Source organism: Ranitomeya variabilis, chromosome 2, assembly GCF_051348905.1.
Source record: "Ranitomeya variabilis isolate aRanVar5 chromosome 2, aRanVar5.hap1, whole genome shotgun sequence".
NCBI classification, from domain to species: Eukaryota; Metazoa; Chordata; class Amphibia; order Anura; family Dendrobatidae; genus Ranitomeya; species Ranitomeya variabilis.
In genome coordinates, this window is record NC_135233.1 from 944,821,483 (window position 1) to 944,842,166 (window position 20,684).

Sequence of the window (20,684 nt, forward strand, 5' to 3'; positions counted from 1 at the left end):
TAGAAAGCTTTTGTGTGGGTGGGGGCAGCTTTCTAAGCTCTGCTGCATGCTACATCTCTGATTGTGTTACAGCTGCTGCACCAAGAAAACTCTGGGAACATAGCTTCCGGTCATGTGCAGTGTGCTCCTATAAAGCTGGAAAGCAGGCACCTGGCTTCACAGACGCCGTGATGCCACAGAAATGAGCATCCCGCATGAGCAGCGATGATGCTGCTCATGAAAATTATGTTATTACTAGAGTTGAGCGAATTTCATCAGGTCCCTGATTATTCAGCAAGCTATAGCGCTTACCGAATAAGCTGCAGAGAGAACCCAGATACACGGAGCGTGCTGCCTGATCAGCTGTTCGGCTCTGCAGCTGCATGTGTCGTGGCTGTGTCACAGTCACAATACATGCATGGAGAGCCAAACAAACAGGCTCACGGGTCAGGGCACTGTTACTGGGATTATCTACTTAATGACCAAAATGTGGACAAGTGATTGTGGCCAGAGACGCTACATTTCTCTGATGGCACACTGTCCGAACAATGTGGAGACTGGGGCCGAGTCCGACCCTGGCACAGCATATGTGCTCCCGAGAATTGCTGGCTCCACATCTATCAGGGTTTCCTCCACCTCATAGATCAGTTCCTGCACCCCCTCCTGCTCCTCCTCATCCTCCATCTCCTAAGTGTTATTGGAGAGTATGACAACCGCACACAACGGCAGAATTATTTAAAGGAATAACAGACCAGACAGATCTGTGACTTTGCTGCTGAACCTCCAACCAGGCATGGTTATGTGTGATAATAAACATAACCTGGTGGCTGCTGTGAAGCTTGGAAAAGCCACCAATTACTATGTTTGGCCCACGTGCTCATCTTGGTAGTTCATCAGTTTCTGAAAACATACCCAGATTTGCCAGAGCTTCTAGTCAAGTTATGCCACGTCAGCGTCCTATAACGCATGTTGGCTCCAGATGGCGCCATTCTGGCAGTACTGCAGCAGCGCATGCAAGTGCCAGTTCACTGACTGGTATGTGACATGCCCACACAATGAAACTCTACACAACACATTCTGGCAAAGCTTTGTGAGCAGCAGAGGCCAGTTGGGGAGTACCAGGTCCAACAAATCGGTATTCTAGTCAGCCTCCACACAAAACAACTGAAAAGTGGGCAAGGATTTCTGACATTTGTGTGGTTCTCCAAAACTTAGAGGACTTCTTAAAGATGGTGAGCAGTGATGGCACCAAAGTCAGGGCAACTATCCCACTTCTATGCCTACTAAACAGTCGCTGATCCCAATTAAACATGAAGTTATGTATGTTGGCCAGGTGGCGATGGAGGAAAACATGAGATGGGGAGATACTACCAAGCCTAGCCTCATCTCATCCACTCATCGTGTATTGGGTAACAATGAGGAGATTAAGGCTGAGGAGGAGGAATAGGAACAGGAGCTGTTGGCTAGTGCAACAGAGGCTAGTACCCACACAATCTTTATCCCATCTCTTCTGAGGATGAGCTGAGGATGGGAATAAGGATGGAAGAGGAGGAGATGGAGAGTTATCATCATGGCCGAGACAGGGAAATGTTGGCTACAGGAACCTTCCCACGTGTGGCAGACTTTATGACCATTGCCTTTCCCTTGATCCTAGTGTTACATTCATCTTGGCCAAAAAAGAGTACTGGTTGATCACCCTGTTAGACCCACTCTACAAGGAGAATTTTGCATCTCTTCTTCCTGAGGCAAAGAGGTCTTCTAAAATGATGCTATACCAAAAGACCATTGTTGAAAATATGTTAAAATAATCCTATCGGACAACGCTAGAGGAACGGAGCAAACTTTCTACTTGTCCAACCAAGGAGGAAAGGTGAGTGAGACACACAGCAGAGGCAGGGGTACACTGTCAAAGGCATGGGCCAAATTCATAACACCATCTTAGCATCTAGGGCCTGATGAATGGGTATTTTTGACGAGGAGGAAACATTTTTTTTTAGCTGGTCAAACAATAACAGGCCGACAAAACCAGCATACTCCCCAATTCCTCTTCGACCTTCAACTATTGGGTCTCAAAGCTAGACACCTGGCATGAGCTGTCCCTCTATGTCTTGGAGTTGTTGTGTTACCGATCTTGTTTGAGTGGGTTTTTAGTGCTGCCGGGGGTTCATAACAGACAGGGGCTTTTGACTGTCAACAGAAAATGTTGACAGGCTCACTCTGATAAAAATGAACAAAGCCTGGATTAGCCACCACTTTTCCACACCACCAGATTATAGCATTGCATAAAGTGTTTTAAATGTTCAATATTTGAATAAGGTCCTTCAGTTGTTGCTTTCAAGGGTGTATGTATGACCCTCCTTATAATTTTTTACTGGCTTTGCTCTTTGTGCAAAGCCTTTTTCAGTGTTGGCAGTACATCAACTACACTTTGTTAATTTTTTTTACTAGTCACTAAACTTGGTGCCTTCAAGGTTGTATGGATGACCCTCCTTATGATGTTTTCCTGGCTTAGTGCTTTGTGAAAATCCTTTATGAGTGTAGGAATATAGCAACTTCACTTTATGGTGGTATATAAAACTTAATTAAACTGTTCCAAAACATCTTGTTACATTACAGTGGTATATAAAACTTGAAAAAAAAACATTCCAAAAATGTTTATGGATTCAGTGATTCAGCCATACACTGTAATGTGGTTCTTGTTACATTACAGTGGTATACAACACTGAAATAGACCATTTCAAAACTGGACTATTGTATATACAGTAGAACCTGTTTTGTGTGAAATTTATCTGGTTATAAATAACTCCAAAATATGCCCTGTTACAGGTATACAAGTTTGGTTATTCAAAAATTGACTATTGTCATATGTACTGTAGCACTTGGTTTGTGTGAAATTTTGTTGGTTAGAAATAAATAATAAAAATGGCATGACACAGGTGTACAAGTTTGGTTGTTCAAAAATGGACTATAGTCATATATACTGTAGAACCTGCATTGTGTAAATTGTAATTAGCTGGAAATAATTGTAATATATGCTGTAGAGCTTGGTTTGTGTGAAATTGTGTTGGTTAGAAAGCAAACAAATTATGCCCTTCTACAGGTATCCAAATTCAGTTGTTCAAAAATTGACTATTGTCACATATACTGTTAGATTGTGTGAAATTGTACTACAGGTGGTGCCTTGAAAGGTGCATGGATGACTATGATTGTATGTTTTGGCAGACATTGCACTGTCTGCAGAGCTTCTATGAGTGTAGAACTACACTTTGCTCATAGTATTTGAATGAGGCAGTACAGTTGGTGCCTTGAAGGGTGTATTAATGCCTCTGCTTGTAATAAGTCTAAGAGTACCACTAAGTGACAATTTGAGCAGAATGTGTATGAGACCCTCTATTTCTAACACAGGATGTATCTGAGCCCTCCGAGTCCTAAATTTTTGGCACGTTTTGCTTCCTTCTTAAATTAAACTGAAATTTCCATTTTTTTTTTAAATCAAAAAATCAATTTTGGCTTACTTAAATTATTTTTTAAAATCCTTTTAAAATTTTGCCTCATATAAAAGTCATAACAAAGGAAAAAAATGTGTCTTTTCGAATGAAAATGTTTTATTGTCAGTCCTTAAAGTGGGCTAAAAATGTGACACCATTGTTCTCAGCAGCGATCTGGTAATCTGGGAGGCAGAGATGCAACCAGGGGTCTTCCCCATGCTGCTCTTCCATTTGGCACTTTTTCCATTCATTTCAACATTTTCACAGCCCCCCAGACCTCCTTGTAGGGTCTGACTGAAAAATTCTCAGATTTCCCACTGACTTCTATTATTCTCGTTACTCGAAACTATCACCTGAGCATTAGGAATTGCTCAATTCGAGTAACGAGCAACTGAGCATTTTAGTGCTTGGTCATCTCTACACAAAAAGAGAGTTTTTTCCACTACTGCTTTATAGGCCATTACTTTTTCACATTTAAAACTGTATGGTACACTTGTTTTGTCTCACCAAGTGAAGAGACTTTGAACTGCTTATAAAAAAGCTATTGCTTCTTCATTTAGCAAAGTGCAAATCTATATATCCCTAAACAGGGATAATTGTTGTATGCAAAGTTGTGAAAACGCCATGGTTTCTTTTGTTTGCACCACCTGTCTATAAAGAACAGCAATGCATGCATCTGGCACCAACAAATATTTTTTAGACTGTTTATACAATACATGTAGCTTAAAAAGTCTGACACATCAGTGTGTTGTGAGATACGCTGTTGGTTACCTGTGAACATACATTTTCCTTTAGCCAGATAGGTGGAAATTATTTGGACATTGTTTGCATTGCAAAGCTCAAAACATGTTCAATTGACTCCAAGGGGAACTCACAGTGTTCTACACATATTATCCAGGCAATTAGAGGCTTTAACCCCTTTCCGACAACGGCTGTAATAGTATGCCGATGTCAGACTCCCTCTGCTTGGTGCGGCACAAGACAGCTGATTTATACAGCTGACATGTGCCCGCAACAGCCATGGGTGGAATTGCGATCTACCGGCAACTGTTAACTAGTTTAATGCCACTGTCAATTTCTGACTGCAGCATTTAACTCGCACTTACCAGAAGCGCGTCACTAATCCCGACTATCAGTGACCCCGTCACATGTTCGCAGGACACCGATGAGTTGGTATAACAACCAGAGGTCTCCAGCAGACCTCTATGATTGTCATTGCCGGTTTGCTATGAACGCCGTGCAGTGGACAGCGCTCATAGCAAGTGAAAATTTCTGATACACATAGGTGTAGTGCAGCTTCTAGTCTCCCATGGAGACTATTGAATCGTGCAAAAAGTAAAAAAAAAGTTTAAAAATATTAAAAAAATAACAAAATATAAAAGTTCAAATAACCCCCCTTTTGCCCTATTCAAAATAAAACAATAAAAAAGTCAAATATACACATATTTTGGTTTTGATGCTTTCAGAATTGTCCGACCTATCAATATAAAAGTAGAATTAACTCGATCGCTAAATGGCGTAACGAGAAAAAACATTAAAAACGTCAGAATTAAAGTTTTTTTGGTCGCTGTTACACTGCAATATAATGCAATAACGAGTGATCAAAAGATTGTATCTGCACCAAAATGGTATCAATAAAAATATCTGCTCGGCGTGCAAAAAATAAGCCCTCACCCAGCCCCAGATCACAAAAAATTAAGATGCTACAGGTCTTGAAATATGGAGCCAATTTTTTTTATTACCAAATTTTGAATTTTTTTTGCACCACTTAAATAGAAAATAACCTAGACATGTTTGGTGTCCATGACCTCGTAATGACCTGGAGGATCATAATGGCAGGTCAGTTTCAGCATTTAGTGAACATGGTAAACAAAAAAAACAAACAAAAATAAAACAACTATGAAATTGCACTTTTTTTACAATTTCATCGCACTTGGAAGGAATTTTTTTCCCGTTTTCCAGTACATGATATGTTAAAACCAATGGTGCTGTTCAAAAGTAGAACTTGTCCCACAAAAAAGAAGCCCTCAAAGTACCATATTGACAGAAAAATAAAAAAGTTATGGCTCTGAGTAGAAGGGGAGCAAAAAACGAAAACGCAAAAAAGAAAATACCTCTGGATGATAAGTGGTTAATTTATGCAATTCATGCAAATGTAATTGATGCAAATACAAATTTACGGGAAGTTCTGCAAAGTCGGTGAATTTGAATTTCAAAAGATACACTCAGTTCTAATTGCTGCTACTGCTATATTGTTCTAAAACATCACATTAAAAGTACTACAAACAAATAAGTTGTAATTTTGGGTATTTCAATGTTATCATAGAGCTTAGACTTGCGTCTCCCTTAAAGAGACATTTGCAGAATTTGTTTTATCAGTCTTAGGCCATGTTCACACGTTCCTGATTTCCCTGCTGTTTTTCTGCACTAAAAACCACAGCTCTTGGCAGAAAACGCAGGTGCGGTTTTTGGTGCATTTTTGGTGCGTTTTTTGGTGCGTTTTTTGATGCGGTTTTTAGTGCGTTTTTTTATGCAGTTTTCTCTGCAGATTGTCTGTTTGACACAAATAAAGCTTTAACTGCAGTGGGGAAAAAAAAAAAAGAAATGATGTAATATCGTTGTCCAACCCTTTTCTTCTTCCATCCTCCATTTTGGGACTAAACACCAAAATGAGTGGACGTGTTTTGAACGACAGCGCTCCGCAGAGTGCTGAGCGTAGGCCAGATCACAGCCCGCGGATCCAGCTCTATCCAGCTATTTAAGTGCCACGTATTTAAGGCTACGTTCACATTTGCGTTGTGCGCCGCAGCGTCGGCGACGCAACGCACAACGCAAACAAAAACGCAGCAAAACGCATGCACAATGCTGCGTTTTGCGACGCATACGTCCTTTTTTTGGTTGATTTTGGACGCAGCAAAAATGCAACTTGCTGCGTCCTCTGCACCCGGACGCGTGCGCCGCAGTGACGCATGCGTCGCAAAACGCAAGTGCAACGCATGTCCATGCGCCCCCATGTTAAATATAGGGGCGCATGACGCATGCGGCGACGCTGCGGCGCCCGACGCTGCGGCGCAGACCGCAAATGTGAACGTAGACTTAGTGCCACGTATCACGTATTTCAGTGCCATGTATTTAAGTGCAACATATTTAAGTGCCACGTATCACGTATTCCAGAGCCACGTATTTCAGTGCCACGTATCACGTATTTAAGTGCCACATATCACGTATTTAAGTGCCACGTATTTAAGTGCCACATATTTAAGTGCCACATATTTCAGTGCCACGTATTTCAGTGCCACGTATTTAAGTGCCATGTATCACGTATTTCAGTGCCATGTATTTCAGTGCCACGTATTTAAGTGCCACGTATCATGTATTTAAGTGCCGCGTATCGCGTATTTAAGTGCCACGTATTTCAGATGCATGTATTTTTGCTATTGTAAGGTGGCATTAATCCCGGTTAATAATGGAGAGGCGTCAATAAGACGCCTATCCATTATTAATGCTATTAAAATGATTTAAAAAAAATATAGGGGGACCCCCCCCCCAAAAAAAAAAAAATGACATAGGGTCCCCCTATATTTTTAGGCCACAAAGGCTAGGCAGACTGCTGCGGGCCAATATTTGTGGTCTGGGAAGGGGTTAAAATACCCATGGCTGTTCCCAGGCCATGAATATGAAGCCCACAGCTGTCTGCGTAGCCTTTCTGGCTCAGAAATAAAGGGAGAGCCCCCCCAAAAAAGTGTTGGGGTCCCCCTATATTTTTAGGCCAGAAAGGCTACGCAGACAGCCGTGGGCTTATATTCATAGCCTAGGAAAGGGGCCATGGATATTTGCCCCCCCCCTGGCTACAAATATAAGCCCGCAGCCGCCCCAGAAAAGGCGCATCAAAATGATGTGCCAATTCCGGCACTTAGCCCCTCTCTTCCCACTCCCGTGTAGCGGTGGGATATGGGGTAATGAGGGGTTAATGCCACCTTGCTATTGTAAGGTGGCATTAAGCCCGTTTAATAATGGAGAGGCGTCAATAAGACACCTATCCATTATTAATCCAATGAAAGGGTTAAAAGAACCCACAAACACTAGAAAAAAAATATTTTAATGAAATAAAGACACCCACTTTTTGACCATATTTTATTGTACGCTCAATCCATCCTGAAGACCCTCGACCTGAAAAAGACGCTAAATAAAAAAACAAATTCATACTCCCTGGCCCTGTCCGCAGAAATCCATCGAGGTTCCCACGAAGATCTTCCATGGAGAACAGACACATCCAGAGATATGTCTGCTCTCCACGGCTGCAGCAACACACTGACAGGAGCCATAGTTCCTGTCGGTGTGTCACTGCGCATGCGCAAGCGAGTTTACCGGCGGTCATTGACCCCGGCACTCTCGCTTAACGGCAGTGCTGCGTGGGAAAGTTCAACGCAGCTGTACTGCCGTTAACCGAGACGCCGGAGCCATTGAACTCCGGAACAGTACGCGATACACTGCTAGGAGCTTCGCTCCTGGCAGTGTATCGCCGGAGAGCAGCCGATCGGCGTGGGACACTCGTTTTATGGATTCTGCGGACAGGGAGTATGAATTTGATTTTTATTTTGGGATTTTTTCTAGGGGATCGAGGGCTTCGCCTACCAGTGTGCTGTTGGTGAGTATATACTCTGTGTTATATGTTGTATGTACTGTGTGTCATGTATGTGTATTGTGTGTGTTTTGTGTAACTTTACAACTGTGCTAAGTCGCCGGACACAGGGACAACTCTCCCATCCTAATACCGGATGGGAGTAGTAGTCCCATACGGCGACTTAGCACAGTGGTGGCACTAGCGTCGCATGGGGACATACACACACACACACACACACACATACATGCCTCCATGTCTCTTCGGAACACACTCCGCCCACGCACTTCCGCCACGTACTTCCGCCCGCTTCCCCGCACTTCCTGCTGCAGAGGTTTCTCCACCCATAACCGCAATAAAACCCGCAGATATATTTTTGATCTGCAGGTTTTACTGCGGGTTTGACCTCACAATGGAGGTCTATGGGTGCAGAACCGCTGCAGTTCCGCACAAAGAAGTGACATGGTCCTTCTTTTTTACCGCAGCTATTCAGCGCGGCTTTTTTAGTGAATTTCAGGATCATGTGCACAGCGTTTCCTGTTTTCCATAGGGTTACATTGCACTGTACCCTGCATGGAAAACAGCTGCGGACCCGCAGCGGCAAAATCGCTGCGGTTCCGCGGTAAAAAACGCATTGTGTGAACATGGCCATACATGTCTCTATTCTTGAAAGATCTTCTTTTACCAACCTTCTATCTTTTGCAGTCCATTATGTTACTAGTAGTGTTGAGCGATACCTTCCGATACTTGAAAGTATCGGTATCGGATAGTATCGGCCGATATCCGAAAAATATCGGATATCGCCGATACCGATACCCGATACCAATACAAGTCAATGGGACATAAGTATCAGAAGGTATCCTGGATGGTTCCCAGGGTCTGAAGGAGAGGAAACTCTCCTTCAGGCCCTGGGATCCATATTCATGTAAAAAATAAAGTATTAAAATAAAAAATATGGATATACTCACCCGTCCGGCGGCCCCTGGACCTTACCGATGTAACCGGCAGCTCATGCGACAAATCACAAGCCGCGACGTCATCGCAGGTCCTAAACTCCTCATTCTTAGGAACGGAGGCTGCCGGTTACATCGGTAAGGTCCAGGGGCCGCCGGACGGGTGAGTATATCCATATTTTTTATTTTAATTCTTTATTTTTTACATGAATATGGATCCCAGGGCCTGAAGGAGAGTCTCCTCTCCTCCAAACCCTGGGAACCATACACTGGGAACTTCCGATTCCGATTTCCGATATCACAAAAATATCGGAACTCGGTATCGGAATTCCGATACAGCAAATATAGGCCGATACCCGATACTTGCGGTATCGGAATGCTCAACACTAGTTACTAGACAAAACCTTTAGACACATATCACAGGTTCAGGGCAGCTAATCCACTACAACACTGATTACCAATCCTCTCCAATCTGACATCCCACACAGACCCTTAAACATCCAACGGCATTCTTTTCTAGTATTGTTAATACCCATTTAGGCTGTCTCCTTTTGTGGCTGACATCTCAGACTTTCGCAGAGTATGTTTTCCAAAGCTGAAAACGCAGTCATCTCACACTACATCAGTGGCAGCCTATACAGAACTCTACATGCTGCTGCTATGATTACCGGTGCTTCTCATAAAATTAGAATATCTTCAAAAAGTTAATTTATTTCAGTTATTCAATACAAAAAGTGAATCTCATTTATTATATAGAGTCATTACAAACAGTGAGATCTATTTCAAGTGTTTATTTCTGTTAATGTTGATGATTATGGCTTACAGAATACTTTAAATTAGAATACTTTATAACACCAGCTTGAAAAAAATGATTTTAACATCCAAAATGTTGGCCTACTGAAATGTATGTTCAGTAAATGCACTCAATACTTGGTCTGGGATTTTTTTGCATCAATTACTGCATGAATGCTGTGTGGCATGGAGGCGATCAGCCTGTGATACTGCTGAGGTGTTAAGGAAGCCCAGGTTGCTTTGATAGCAACCTTCAGCTCGTCTGTATTGTTGGGTCTGGTGTCTCATCTTTCTCTTGACAATACACCATAGATTCTCTATCGGGTTAAGGTCAGGCGAGTTTGCTGGCCAAAGAAGCACAGTGATACTGTTGTTTTTAAACCAGGTATTGGTACTTTTGGCAGTGTGGACAGGTGCCAAGTCCTGCTGGAGAATGAAATTTCCATCTCCAAAAAGCTTGTTGGCAGTGGCAAGCATGAAGTACTCTAAAATTTCCTGGAAAATGACTGCAATGTCTTTGGTCTTGATAAAACACAGTGGATCTACACCAGCAGATGACATGGCTCCCCAAACCATCACTGATTGTGGAAACTTCACACTAGGCATCAAGCAGTTTGGATTTTGTGCCTCTCCACTCTTACTCCAGACTCTGGGACCTTGACATCTAAATGAAATGCAAAATTTACTTTTGTCTGAAAACAACACCTTGGACAACTGAGCAACAGTCCAGTACTTTTTCACCTTGGCCCAGGTATGACGCTTCTGGCATTGTCTATTTGTCATGAGTGGCTTGATACAAGGAATGCTATACTTGTTCTCCATGTCCTGCATACATCTGTGTGTGGTGGCTCTTGAAGCAATGACTTCAGCAGCAGTCTATTACTTGTGAATCTCCCCCAAATTTTTCAATGTCCTTTTCGTAACAATCCTTTCAAGGCTGCGGTTATCCTGGTTGGTTGTGCACCTTTTTCTACCACACTTTTTCCTTCCTCTCAACTTTCCATTAATATGCTTGGATACAGCACTCTGTGAACAGCCAGCTTCTTTAGCAATGACCTTTTGTGGCTTACCCTCCTTGTGGAGTGTGTCAATGACTGCCTTCCGGACATCTGTCAATTCAACAGTCTTTCCCATGATTGTGGAGCCTACTGAAACAGACTAAGGGACCATTTTAAATCCTTAGGAAGCCTTTTGCAGGTGAATTTTGTTAATTATTCTAATTTACTGAGATAATGACTTTTGGGTTTTCGTTGGCTGTAAGCCATAATCATCAACATTAACAGAAATAAACACTTGAAATAGATCACTCTGTTTGTAATGACTCTATATAATATATGAGTTTCACTTTTTGTATTGAAGAACTGAAATAAATTAACTTTTTTATGACATTTTAATTTTGGGAGAAGCACCAGTATCTCAGGCCATCACTATAAGGTGGCAACAGCTCAACTTGTCAGCGTAGCATCTGCACATTAGTGATTGCACCTCACTTCTATGGAACCCTTAAAAGCATAGTAGGTAACGTTCTGAACAGCATTTACACATGCTTCTTATCACTCTCTCCAGCCTTCAACGCTCTCTTGTAGAAAGATAGTTTGCAAATGGCAAAACAGAGAAGGCAGAGTTTGGGATATCTAATTTTGTAATAAAAAAAATACAGTAGTACGTTCAGACATCAGTAGCAGTACCCCTATTATCCTTGCTTAATTCCTTAGGAGAAAGGGTCACCTGTTAGGTTTGTATTCCAATAGTCTCAACACTAGTTTAGAATTTTCTGTTTGACGATCCTGTTTGGTAGTAGCAATGGATTTAGGAGAAAAATAGCTTTGATGAATATTGGAGAAGTACCATTAGTGTGGTGTCTTCAAGAGTGGTTTGCACTTTTTATGTCATATGATCAAGACAGTGGTGCACATTTAAAATGTGTATACTTGAATAAAGATGAACAATGGTGCATTTTACGCTATATTTACATTTTCCAACAGAAGTCAAATACACAGCCACTCTTTTACTTTCATCTTAGAAGTTTGTGAGCTTTTAAAGAAGGTGAAATTTACTGAGATCATTGCTCCCAGACCGAGGAAGAGGCTATGCCTATGTATCCAAGAAGATCCCATGAGCTACAGAGTTGACACAATATAAACTTTGATATAACTACATTTCTATGTATAATTAGTATATGGTTACATTGGTAATGACAGATAGATAGATGCATTTGACAGATAGATAGATAGATAGATAGATAGATAGATAGATAGATAGATAGACAGACAGATATAAGTAGATATTATGGGCTATTATTAGGTAATATACCTCCTAGTGATGTTGCTTCAATGTTAAGTCAGCAACTTATTCATCCAATTTAAATGTCAAGTGTCGAAGACTAACCAAACTAAAGTTCACAAAGGTCATATATGAATTTTTGAGAACTATATAAATCCTTTATTAGAAACTTAAAACAGATTAAAAGCTTTTAACAACTCAGACTATCAATATTCTGTGTCATTTTTAAGGATTAACAATAAAAGTAAATTTAGCTTCAGCTATTATAAGAATTGTAATGGAAGGAATGCAATGAATTGTTGGGCTATAAGTTGAACTCAATGGACCTAAGTCTACCTTCAACCTTATAACTATGAAACTATGAATAACTACAGTATATACGCTAGTAACAGTCAATACTTACTGAAGTCAAGTAATAGTACGAGTGAGCGATGTAGAGCTTCACTTACCATTGTATCAGATGATCCTGATGCTTGCAATCCTCTACCAGCCAGTGACAGTGTGTGAGTTTTATGACTTCTCTGTGTATACGGAGGGCAGCTGTAATAGGCTCATTTGCATATCTTGAGTAACGCTGGTTAATAATTTAAACATAAGTTATGAGACTGTGTAGCCAAACTCACTTCGTGGTTAGCAACCAGCAGGAAGAAATATGGTTTACAACATCCATCTATAAACAACCTTTCATGTTTAAGGCAGATTCATTTTTGGAAATAAAAATCAGGTATAAAAGTGATTGTTGACGTTGCATCAGTTTTCTCATCAAGCTCTTTGCTTTTTGTTTCTGTAATTACCATATTCTCGGATGTACTGTAGGATGTACAATAAAAGACTGCATTTTATATGGTAAATGAAGCAGTCAGTAAATTAATGCAATGTATTGCCTACAGTAAATGGGTAAATATGGATAGTATGAGATATCTTTTATACGTATGTGCGTCTTTTATATCCTGCAAGGATAATGAATAGTAATGTAATGGTATACATGTTCATTATGGGATTTTACTGTGTTTAACAGTAAGCAAGCTGCACGCTGGGTGCCAGATATACCGGTGTTTGTAGCTTTTATACAAGCACAGCTTTCTACATCGGTTATATGGCACCTTGATTTTACTAATGGACGTATGAATGACGAAAAGAATTGTAACAACATTCTCACGTCCTGTTCTATAAGAATATCAATTTTAAAGATTACCTTGAGACTTCTGTTTAAAGATCTATTTACATGTCTGTAATAATAACTAATATTTATTATTTATTATACCTTAAAACTACAGTTGTGGAGATGTGATGCGTTGTTTCTCTGTTATTCCACCTACAAAAAATTTGGAATAAATTGACAAATCGGTTTTACTATCAATATCATGAAAAGGTGTCCCTGCACAGTCTAAGGCCATGTGCACACGATCAGTGTTTGGTCAGTATTTTACATCAGTATTTGTAACCAGGAGTGGGTGATAAATGCAGAAGTGGTGCAGATGTTTCTATTATACTTTTCCTCTGATTCTTCCTCTCCTGCTTTTGGCTTACAAATACTGATGTAAAATACTGACCAAATACTGAATGTGTGAACGTGGCCCAATACTGGGTGCGCTGATTGGGTAGTGTCATAAATATTAGGATCCACCCCCAATTAATTGTCAATGTATTCATTCTAAAGAAAAGATTTCTTTAGAATTTTAATTTCATGTAAAACATAATTATATTCTAAAACAATCAAGTCAGAAAAGTTGTTGGGTCCTCTTTAAAACATATTACCAAATCTTTAAAGGGAACCTGTTGTCATTAAAATAGGGTATTAGCTTCCAGTAACTTGTTATAGATCGGGTGAGCTGAGTATATATATATATAATTTTCTTTTCTTGTGAGAAATGATTCAGCATTTAACCCTCTGCTCTTTCTGGGATTTTGGGTCAAGTGGGCGGTCCTATCAGTGACTGACAGCTGTCTCTGTATGAACTCTTATACAAGGAAATTATCAGTCACTGATCAGACCACTCACTGGACCGAAAATCCCAGAAAGAGCAGAGGATTAACATGCAGGTTATACTGAATCTTTTCTAACAAAATATTTATTAGTGATAAGCGAGTATACTCGCTAGGGTGGTCTCCGAGTATTTGTGAGTGCTCGGAGATTTAGTTTTTGTTGATGCAGCTGCATGATTTACAGCTGCTAGCCAGCCTGAGTACATGTGGGGGTTGCCTGGTTGCTAGGGAATCCCCACATGTAATCAAGCTGTCTAGTAGCCGCAAATCATGCAGCTGCGGCAAGGAAAACTAAATCTTCGAGCAGTCACAAATACTCGGATACCACCTAAGCGTGCTCGGGAAAACCTGAGCAACGAGTACACGCGTACATCACTAATCTATATCAATCTACTCAGCTCTTCCTGCTCTATAGCATGGTAATCACAGATTGGATTGCATTTTTATGGTGACAGGTTCCTTTTAAGCACAAACAAATTCTTTATTTACAACAAAAGTTCTTTGCTTGTTTCTTATTTTTTAAACATTACCTTACTAAATATGGAGAATAAACTCCTGCTTTCTTTACACTTTTTTACACTTTTTTATGCCTAAATACTAGTATTACATTATATATGATACAATTATCTGTCTATAAATCCCAGTATGTCAAATTTGGAGATTTTGTATAGTGTCCGTGATTAACATTCTCCTCATAATTTATATTCTCGTAACAAGATGAGAAAAGGGAATAAACTGCAAAATAAACAAATATAGTTTTGTGAATATTCTCCTTTGTAGATGTAAGTGGTCCGAATCACCAGATCATTAGGGATGGCATGACATCTTATTTGGGTGGATAACAATGTGCAGATTGTAGTGCATGCAAACATTTGTTTTAAAGACTTACCTAAATGCAGAACTCAGATCTTTCTCTAGACTTTTTTCTTCCAATAAACCTGATCTTTTTGACTTGCAGATAAATGATGTAATTTTGTACTGACTGAAAGTTATCAGTTAGTACGACTGTGAATTTCCCAGAATAGACTTGGCAATGAATGTTTCTCTGAACATCAAAGACCTTTAGCGAATATCCTGCTTTTTTAGGCTAAATATCCTGGAGGGGGGCTAGTTTGGGTGGAAGAAAGGAGGGTTTGCTCTTATAGGAAATAGCATTCCTAATACAGGAAACATACAGAAGTAGCAGATCTGAATTTGCAGCATGACTAACAATAGCTTCATAAATTTAATGGTTGGCAAGTGGAAACATGAATGCATGCCAGCTGACTATTTTGACGTTGAATGGCTCCATGAAACTTTGGGAGGTTTTATAGATGCGTAAATGCTATAAATGTATCTACTTGAGATAAAAGTCTATTGCTTTAAAATTGTTCAAGATACTTTTTTATTTAAATAGAACATTATTAACCTATATTAACTCCTTGACCCCCCCAAGTCTGTTTGCACCTTGATGACCAAGTCAGATTTTACAATTCTGACCAACGTTATTTTATGTGGTAATAACTCTGGAATGCTTCAACGGACCCTGCTAATTCTGAGACTGCTTTTTGTACTTTATGATAGTGGTAAAAATTTCCTCGATATGACTTACCTTTATTTGTGAAAAAAAACTGAAATTTGGCAAAAATTTAGCAATTTTAAAATTTTTAATTTTTATGCCCTTAAATCAGAGAAATATGTCACACAAAATAGTTAATAATTACCATTTCCCACATATTCCATTTACATCAGCACAATTTTTGAAGTGACCAGCAATTTCTAATTTCTCCAACAAAAAATTACAAAACCATTTTTTTTAGAAGTGAGTTTGGGATGCCTATATGACAGAAAATGCCCAAAAGTGAAATCATTCTAAAAACTGCACCCCTCAAAGTGCTTAAAACCACATTCAAGAATATTATTAACCCTTCAGGTGCTTCACAGGAACATTTAACTTTTTTTTCTCAAAAATTTTAACCAATTTTTTTTATTTTCACAAGTGTAACAGTGACCACAAAATTTGTTGTTCAAATTCTTCTAAGCATGTCGATACCCCATTTGTGGAGGAAAACTACTGTTTGGATGCACAGCAGGGCTTGAAAGGGAAGGAGCACCATTTGATTTTTTTAATGCAAAATTTGCTGTAGTAATTAGCGAATGCAATGTCATGTTTTGAGTGCCCCTGATGTGTCTAAACAGCGGAAGCACACCACAAGTGACACAATTTTGGAAACTTGGCCTCTCAGGGAACTTATCTAGATGTGTGGTGAGAACCTTAAACACCCAGCTGCTTCACAGTTTATAACTTCTGAGCTTTGGAAATAAAAAAAAATCTAATTTTTCCCACAAAAATGTTTTTTTAGACCCAAATTTTGCATTTTTACAAGGGTAACAAGAGAAAATGGACACAAAAATTTGTTGTACAATTTCTTCCGAGTACACTGATACCACATACGCGACGGAAAGCTATTGTTTGGGTGCACGGCAGGCCTAAGAAAGGAAGGAATGCCATTTTGGAGTGCAGACTTTGATAGAATGGTCTGCAGGTGTCATGTCATGTTTGGAGAACCTCTGATGTGCCTAAACAGTGGAAACCTCCTACAAGAAACCCCAATTTGGAAACTAGACCCCTCAAGGAATGTATCTAGATGTGTGGTGAGCAACTTGAACCACCAGGTGCATCACAGGAGTATATAACTTACCGCCACAAAAATAAAAAAAAATACTACAAAATCCTTTCTTCTGGACTGGTTGGTCACACTGGCAGACCCTTTAAGGTGCCAGAACAACACAACCCACCTGTAAGTGATCTCATTTAACAAACTACACTTCTAAATGAATTGATCTAGGAATGCAGTGATCATATTGACACTACAGGTGTGTCACAGAATTTTAAACCATTGAGTGAAGAAGAAATAATTACATTTTTACCACCAAAATTTAGTTTTAGCCCCAGTGTTTACATTTTCACCAGGAAAAATGTACAAAAATGGCACCAAAATGTGTCCTATAATTTCTTCTGAATGTATACATACCTCATGTGTGGCTGTAGATTGCTGCCTGATTCTGGCACTTTGCCTGGCTCTTCCCTCTTGCCCTGTGGCAGTGGCAAGTCGGGTAATATTTGTGCTGTTAATGTCAGCTGTTTTATGGCTGCTGACATCAAGTGCAGAGATTAGTAATGGAAAGGTGACTATAAGGCACCCTCATTACTCATCTCATTGTTCAATTTAAAAGAAAAACACAGCCAGAATAAAATCCTTTAATTGAAATAATGACACAGACTCCTTTATTTGAAATAAAATAAAAACACAGTTACACACTCTTTTACACCTAATCCACTGAAGTCCATGTCATCTGTAAAAGAGGAAAAATAATAAACAACCATATCCCTCACCTGTCCTATGTGAATGTGGCACCCCAGGAGTCCAGTTGCCACAGTGACATTACCTTCCTCAGGGGCGTAATACCATGCATGGAAGCAAAGAGGGATCCCCTTAGCAGGTAATACAGTCTGCATCCAACACCTTTCCTGACTCCAGACCAGAATGGGGAGCTATAACCCGGTTTTCAGGGGAAATTCCCTATAAGTTCTGGTCTGGAGGCGGAGTTAGTTAGTCTTAGTATGTGGGAGTGAGAGAGCAGACAGTGAAGGAAGAGTCCGTGATTGTATGGGAGCTGCATGCCCAGCAACTAAAACCAGAGGGCAGGAGATTGCAGGTCTCCTGGCCTCAGCTGACACCCGGAAGCGCAGCAATATAGGAGAGCCCGGGGTCACCACAAGGGAGTGACACCTGGAACAGGCTCAAGCTGCCTGCCATGCGGTGTTTCACTTAGTGGACAGACAGAGAGGGACTTGAGGAGAAGTAAAAGCACCAAGCACAAAGAGAACAGCACAGAGGGAAGGCCTCGAAATCCACCTGGCTAGGTGGATCCTGAAATGCTTCCAGGCTGCCTGAATCTCCATTACCACCTGTTACCTGTGCCCCGGACAGCACCTTCAACCAGGAATTAAAGGTAAATAAAACTGCAGCCCTTGTGTCCTCTAGTTATTCCCACACCCTCAGTCCTGGACCCTCAGTCCTGCACCCCAACATCCACAAGTCCCTTACAAAATTGCACCGGTAGCCCTGTGGCCCTGCTCCACTTGTGGGGAGCAGAACCATCCCAGCTGCATCACCATCATCCCCAGCAGTCCCTTTAAGCAGCGTCGGCCATCCCTGGCCGAGTACAATAGATGGCGCCACAAATCATCCCATTTTCCTATATAAACTTTATCCCTTTCTATCATCCATTCCTTCTAATTGCACGCCCAGGGCCATGGACCGGGTCACTGCTGCTGTGACCACCCCTTTAGGAGCCGTACGACCCAGTTCTGAGTACCCCACGGCCCTAGCGGGGGACGCATGAAGATAATCCATATATGTCCCACAAAGATCCAGATGTTTTGGATAGTGGTCACATCAGTGATTCGATCGCTATCCACACCAGCCGACTCACACTGAGATGGGAGCATGATTATGATCTTGCAGTGTGTAGTGGTGACTTGAAAAAGATCGCTGGAGTTCAGAGCTGATGAACCCCTGTGACCTCATTTACAGTACCGCTCGCTGTGTGAGAAAGTTGTTTTTTTTCATTTTTTTTATTTATTGCACAGATGCCAGCAGATGAAAACTCCCATCAGCTGCACCTGCTCTTGCTGTTATCAGCTACAGCAGGCATACGCCTAGGAGAGTAGTAATCTCTCATCAGCTGATGCATGTAACCGTCAGTAACCTTTTTTTAGATCTGACAGCAGGGGATGACAGCTGACAGCTCTCAGACTGTCCATAATGATCTTACCGCTGATCAAAGCCGCCGGTGTCTCTCGAGTTGTCACACAGATGACAGCGTAGCAAACGATAGATGTTCGGGCCCCCATTCACGTAAATGGGGTCCGGGTTCAGGTATCATTCTGGTACCCAAACGAAACTTTTTTTTAGATGTTTGGTTGATATTTCCGGACCCCAACATCTACGGCATCGCCCATCACTAGCTGTGACATTTCAGAGTGGACATGCTTTAAGAATTCTGCCAGGGACTATACAATTTAGGTGGTCAGTCCAATGTTGTCCCATGCAGCTTTTCCCTGCCCAGCTTCCAATTACTGACATGTCTTTCCCCATTTACACATATAAAAAGAGACCTGGCGGTCAACCAGAACAGCATAGGTAGAAGCTGCCGGGGATATGCCTCGGACTTGTTTTTTCTGAAATGCAGAAGCACTGCACTAACAGCCCGATTCATGCTGCCCATGGTTCAGACTGCATGAATCAGATGACAGTATACCTTTAATACGCATACCATGCTGTAAACATGTAATCCCCAGTGTATTATGTGCTTTAAACACATAGTCATGAGCAAACATTTGGGGCGGGCTGGTCCATGGGGCGAGGGGGGAACATGGAACCCTGGACCAGCAAGAGCATAATGATTGTGGTTGCAGAAGGCCCTTGCAGGAAAGGGACCTGCCAACGTCAGCTCTTTTTTTCAGCTCCAAGGCACATAGCCAAAATGTATTGCGATGCAAAGATACACCAACTTCCTGCACTGCAATGCACACTGCCGGTCAGCCAGAATCCAGCAGCTGATGCCGGCGTGACCGTCATGGGCGGCACATACCCGTGACGCTATGTGCCGCCTGTGACAGAAATGTTGAAATCAGCTGCATGTCTCTGTGCTGGCTATGGAAAAGGTTGTTGCATGTCATGAGAGTGGGGAAAGTAAGAAGAATCATTTAATTATTTTAAATATGCTGTAAAAGAGTAGCAGTACAGGGGACATTATTACTGGATGAGGCTCTGGATGGAGCACATTATACTAGGATGGGACATGGGATGGGAGGCATTATTACTGGAAGGGGCGAAGGATGGGGGACATAAAAAGAGGAAGGTGGCCTAGGATGGGGATAATATTGCAGAAAGGGGCGCAGGATGGGGGACATTATGATAGGAAGGAGCCCAGAATAGAGGACATTATTGCAGTAAGGAGCCCAGGATTGGAGACATTATTACAAGATGGAGCACATATGTTGGACTTAACAACAGGAAGGGGCCCAGAATTGGCGACATTAGTACAGAAAGGCGACCAGGGTCGGGAAATTATTACAGAAAGGATCCAGTACAGGATACATTATTACAGAAAGGGGTGTTCATGATAGGGAACATTTTTACTGAAAGATGCCCAGCATTTGAGACATTATAAAAGAAAGTTGTCCAGAATTGGGTTCATTACTACAGGAAGGGGTTCAGGAAGGGATACATTATTACAGAATGGATGGGAAACATGATTACAGGAAGAGCGACATTATTACAGGATGAAGGAACATTTTTACAGGAACTGACCATGATGAGAGACATTATTACAGAAAGGAGCAAAGACAGGGAACATTTTTATAGGAAGTGCTTCATGATGAGAGACATTATCATCGGAAGGGTGTCTAAAATGGAGGACATAATTACAGAAAAGGGCTAGGACGAGGTGCATTTGGAGCGCCCCCAGACGCAGGGCCGCGGGGCACTCAGTACCGGGCCTCTCAGTCTCGGTCCTGGGGTTGTCACGGTG

At 41.3% G+C, this 20,684-nt stretch overlaps 1 protein-coding gene across 1 annotated transcript in view; it reads right to left on the reverse strand.

The window, feature by feature from the left end:
• SUCNR1 (succinate receptor 1) overlaps window positions 1-15,078 on the reverse strand; it is a 30,488-nt gene extending 15,410 nt beyond the window's left edge. The window contains exons 1-2 of the mRNA XM_077290747.1: window positions 14,992-15,078; window positions 12,566-12,690 (exon numbers count right to left, since the gene is read on the reverse strand). Of these exons, the coding sequence (XP_077146862.1) occupies window positions 12,566-12,568 (3 nt within the window). The 5' untranslated portion in view covers window positions 12,569-12,690; window positions 14,992-15,078. The remainder of the gene's footprint in view (window positions 1-12,565; window positions 12,691-14,991) is intronic.
• Window positions 15,079-20,684: the final 5,606 nt, after the last annotated feature.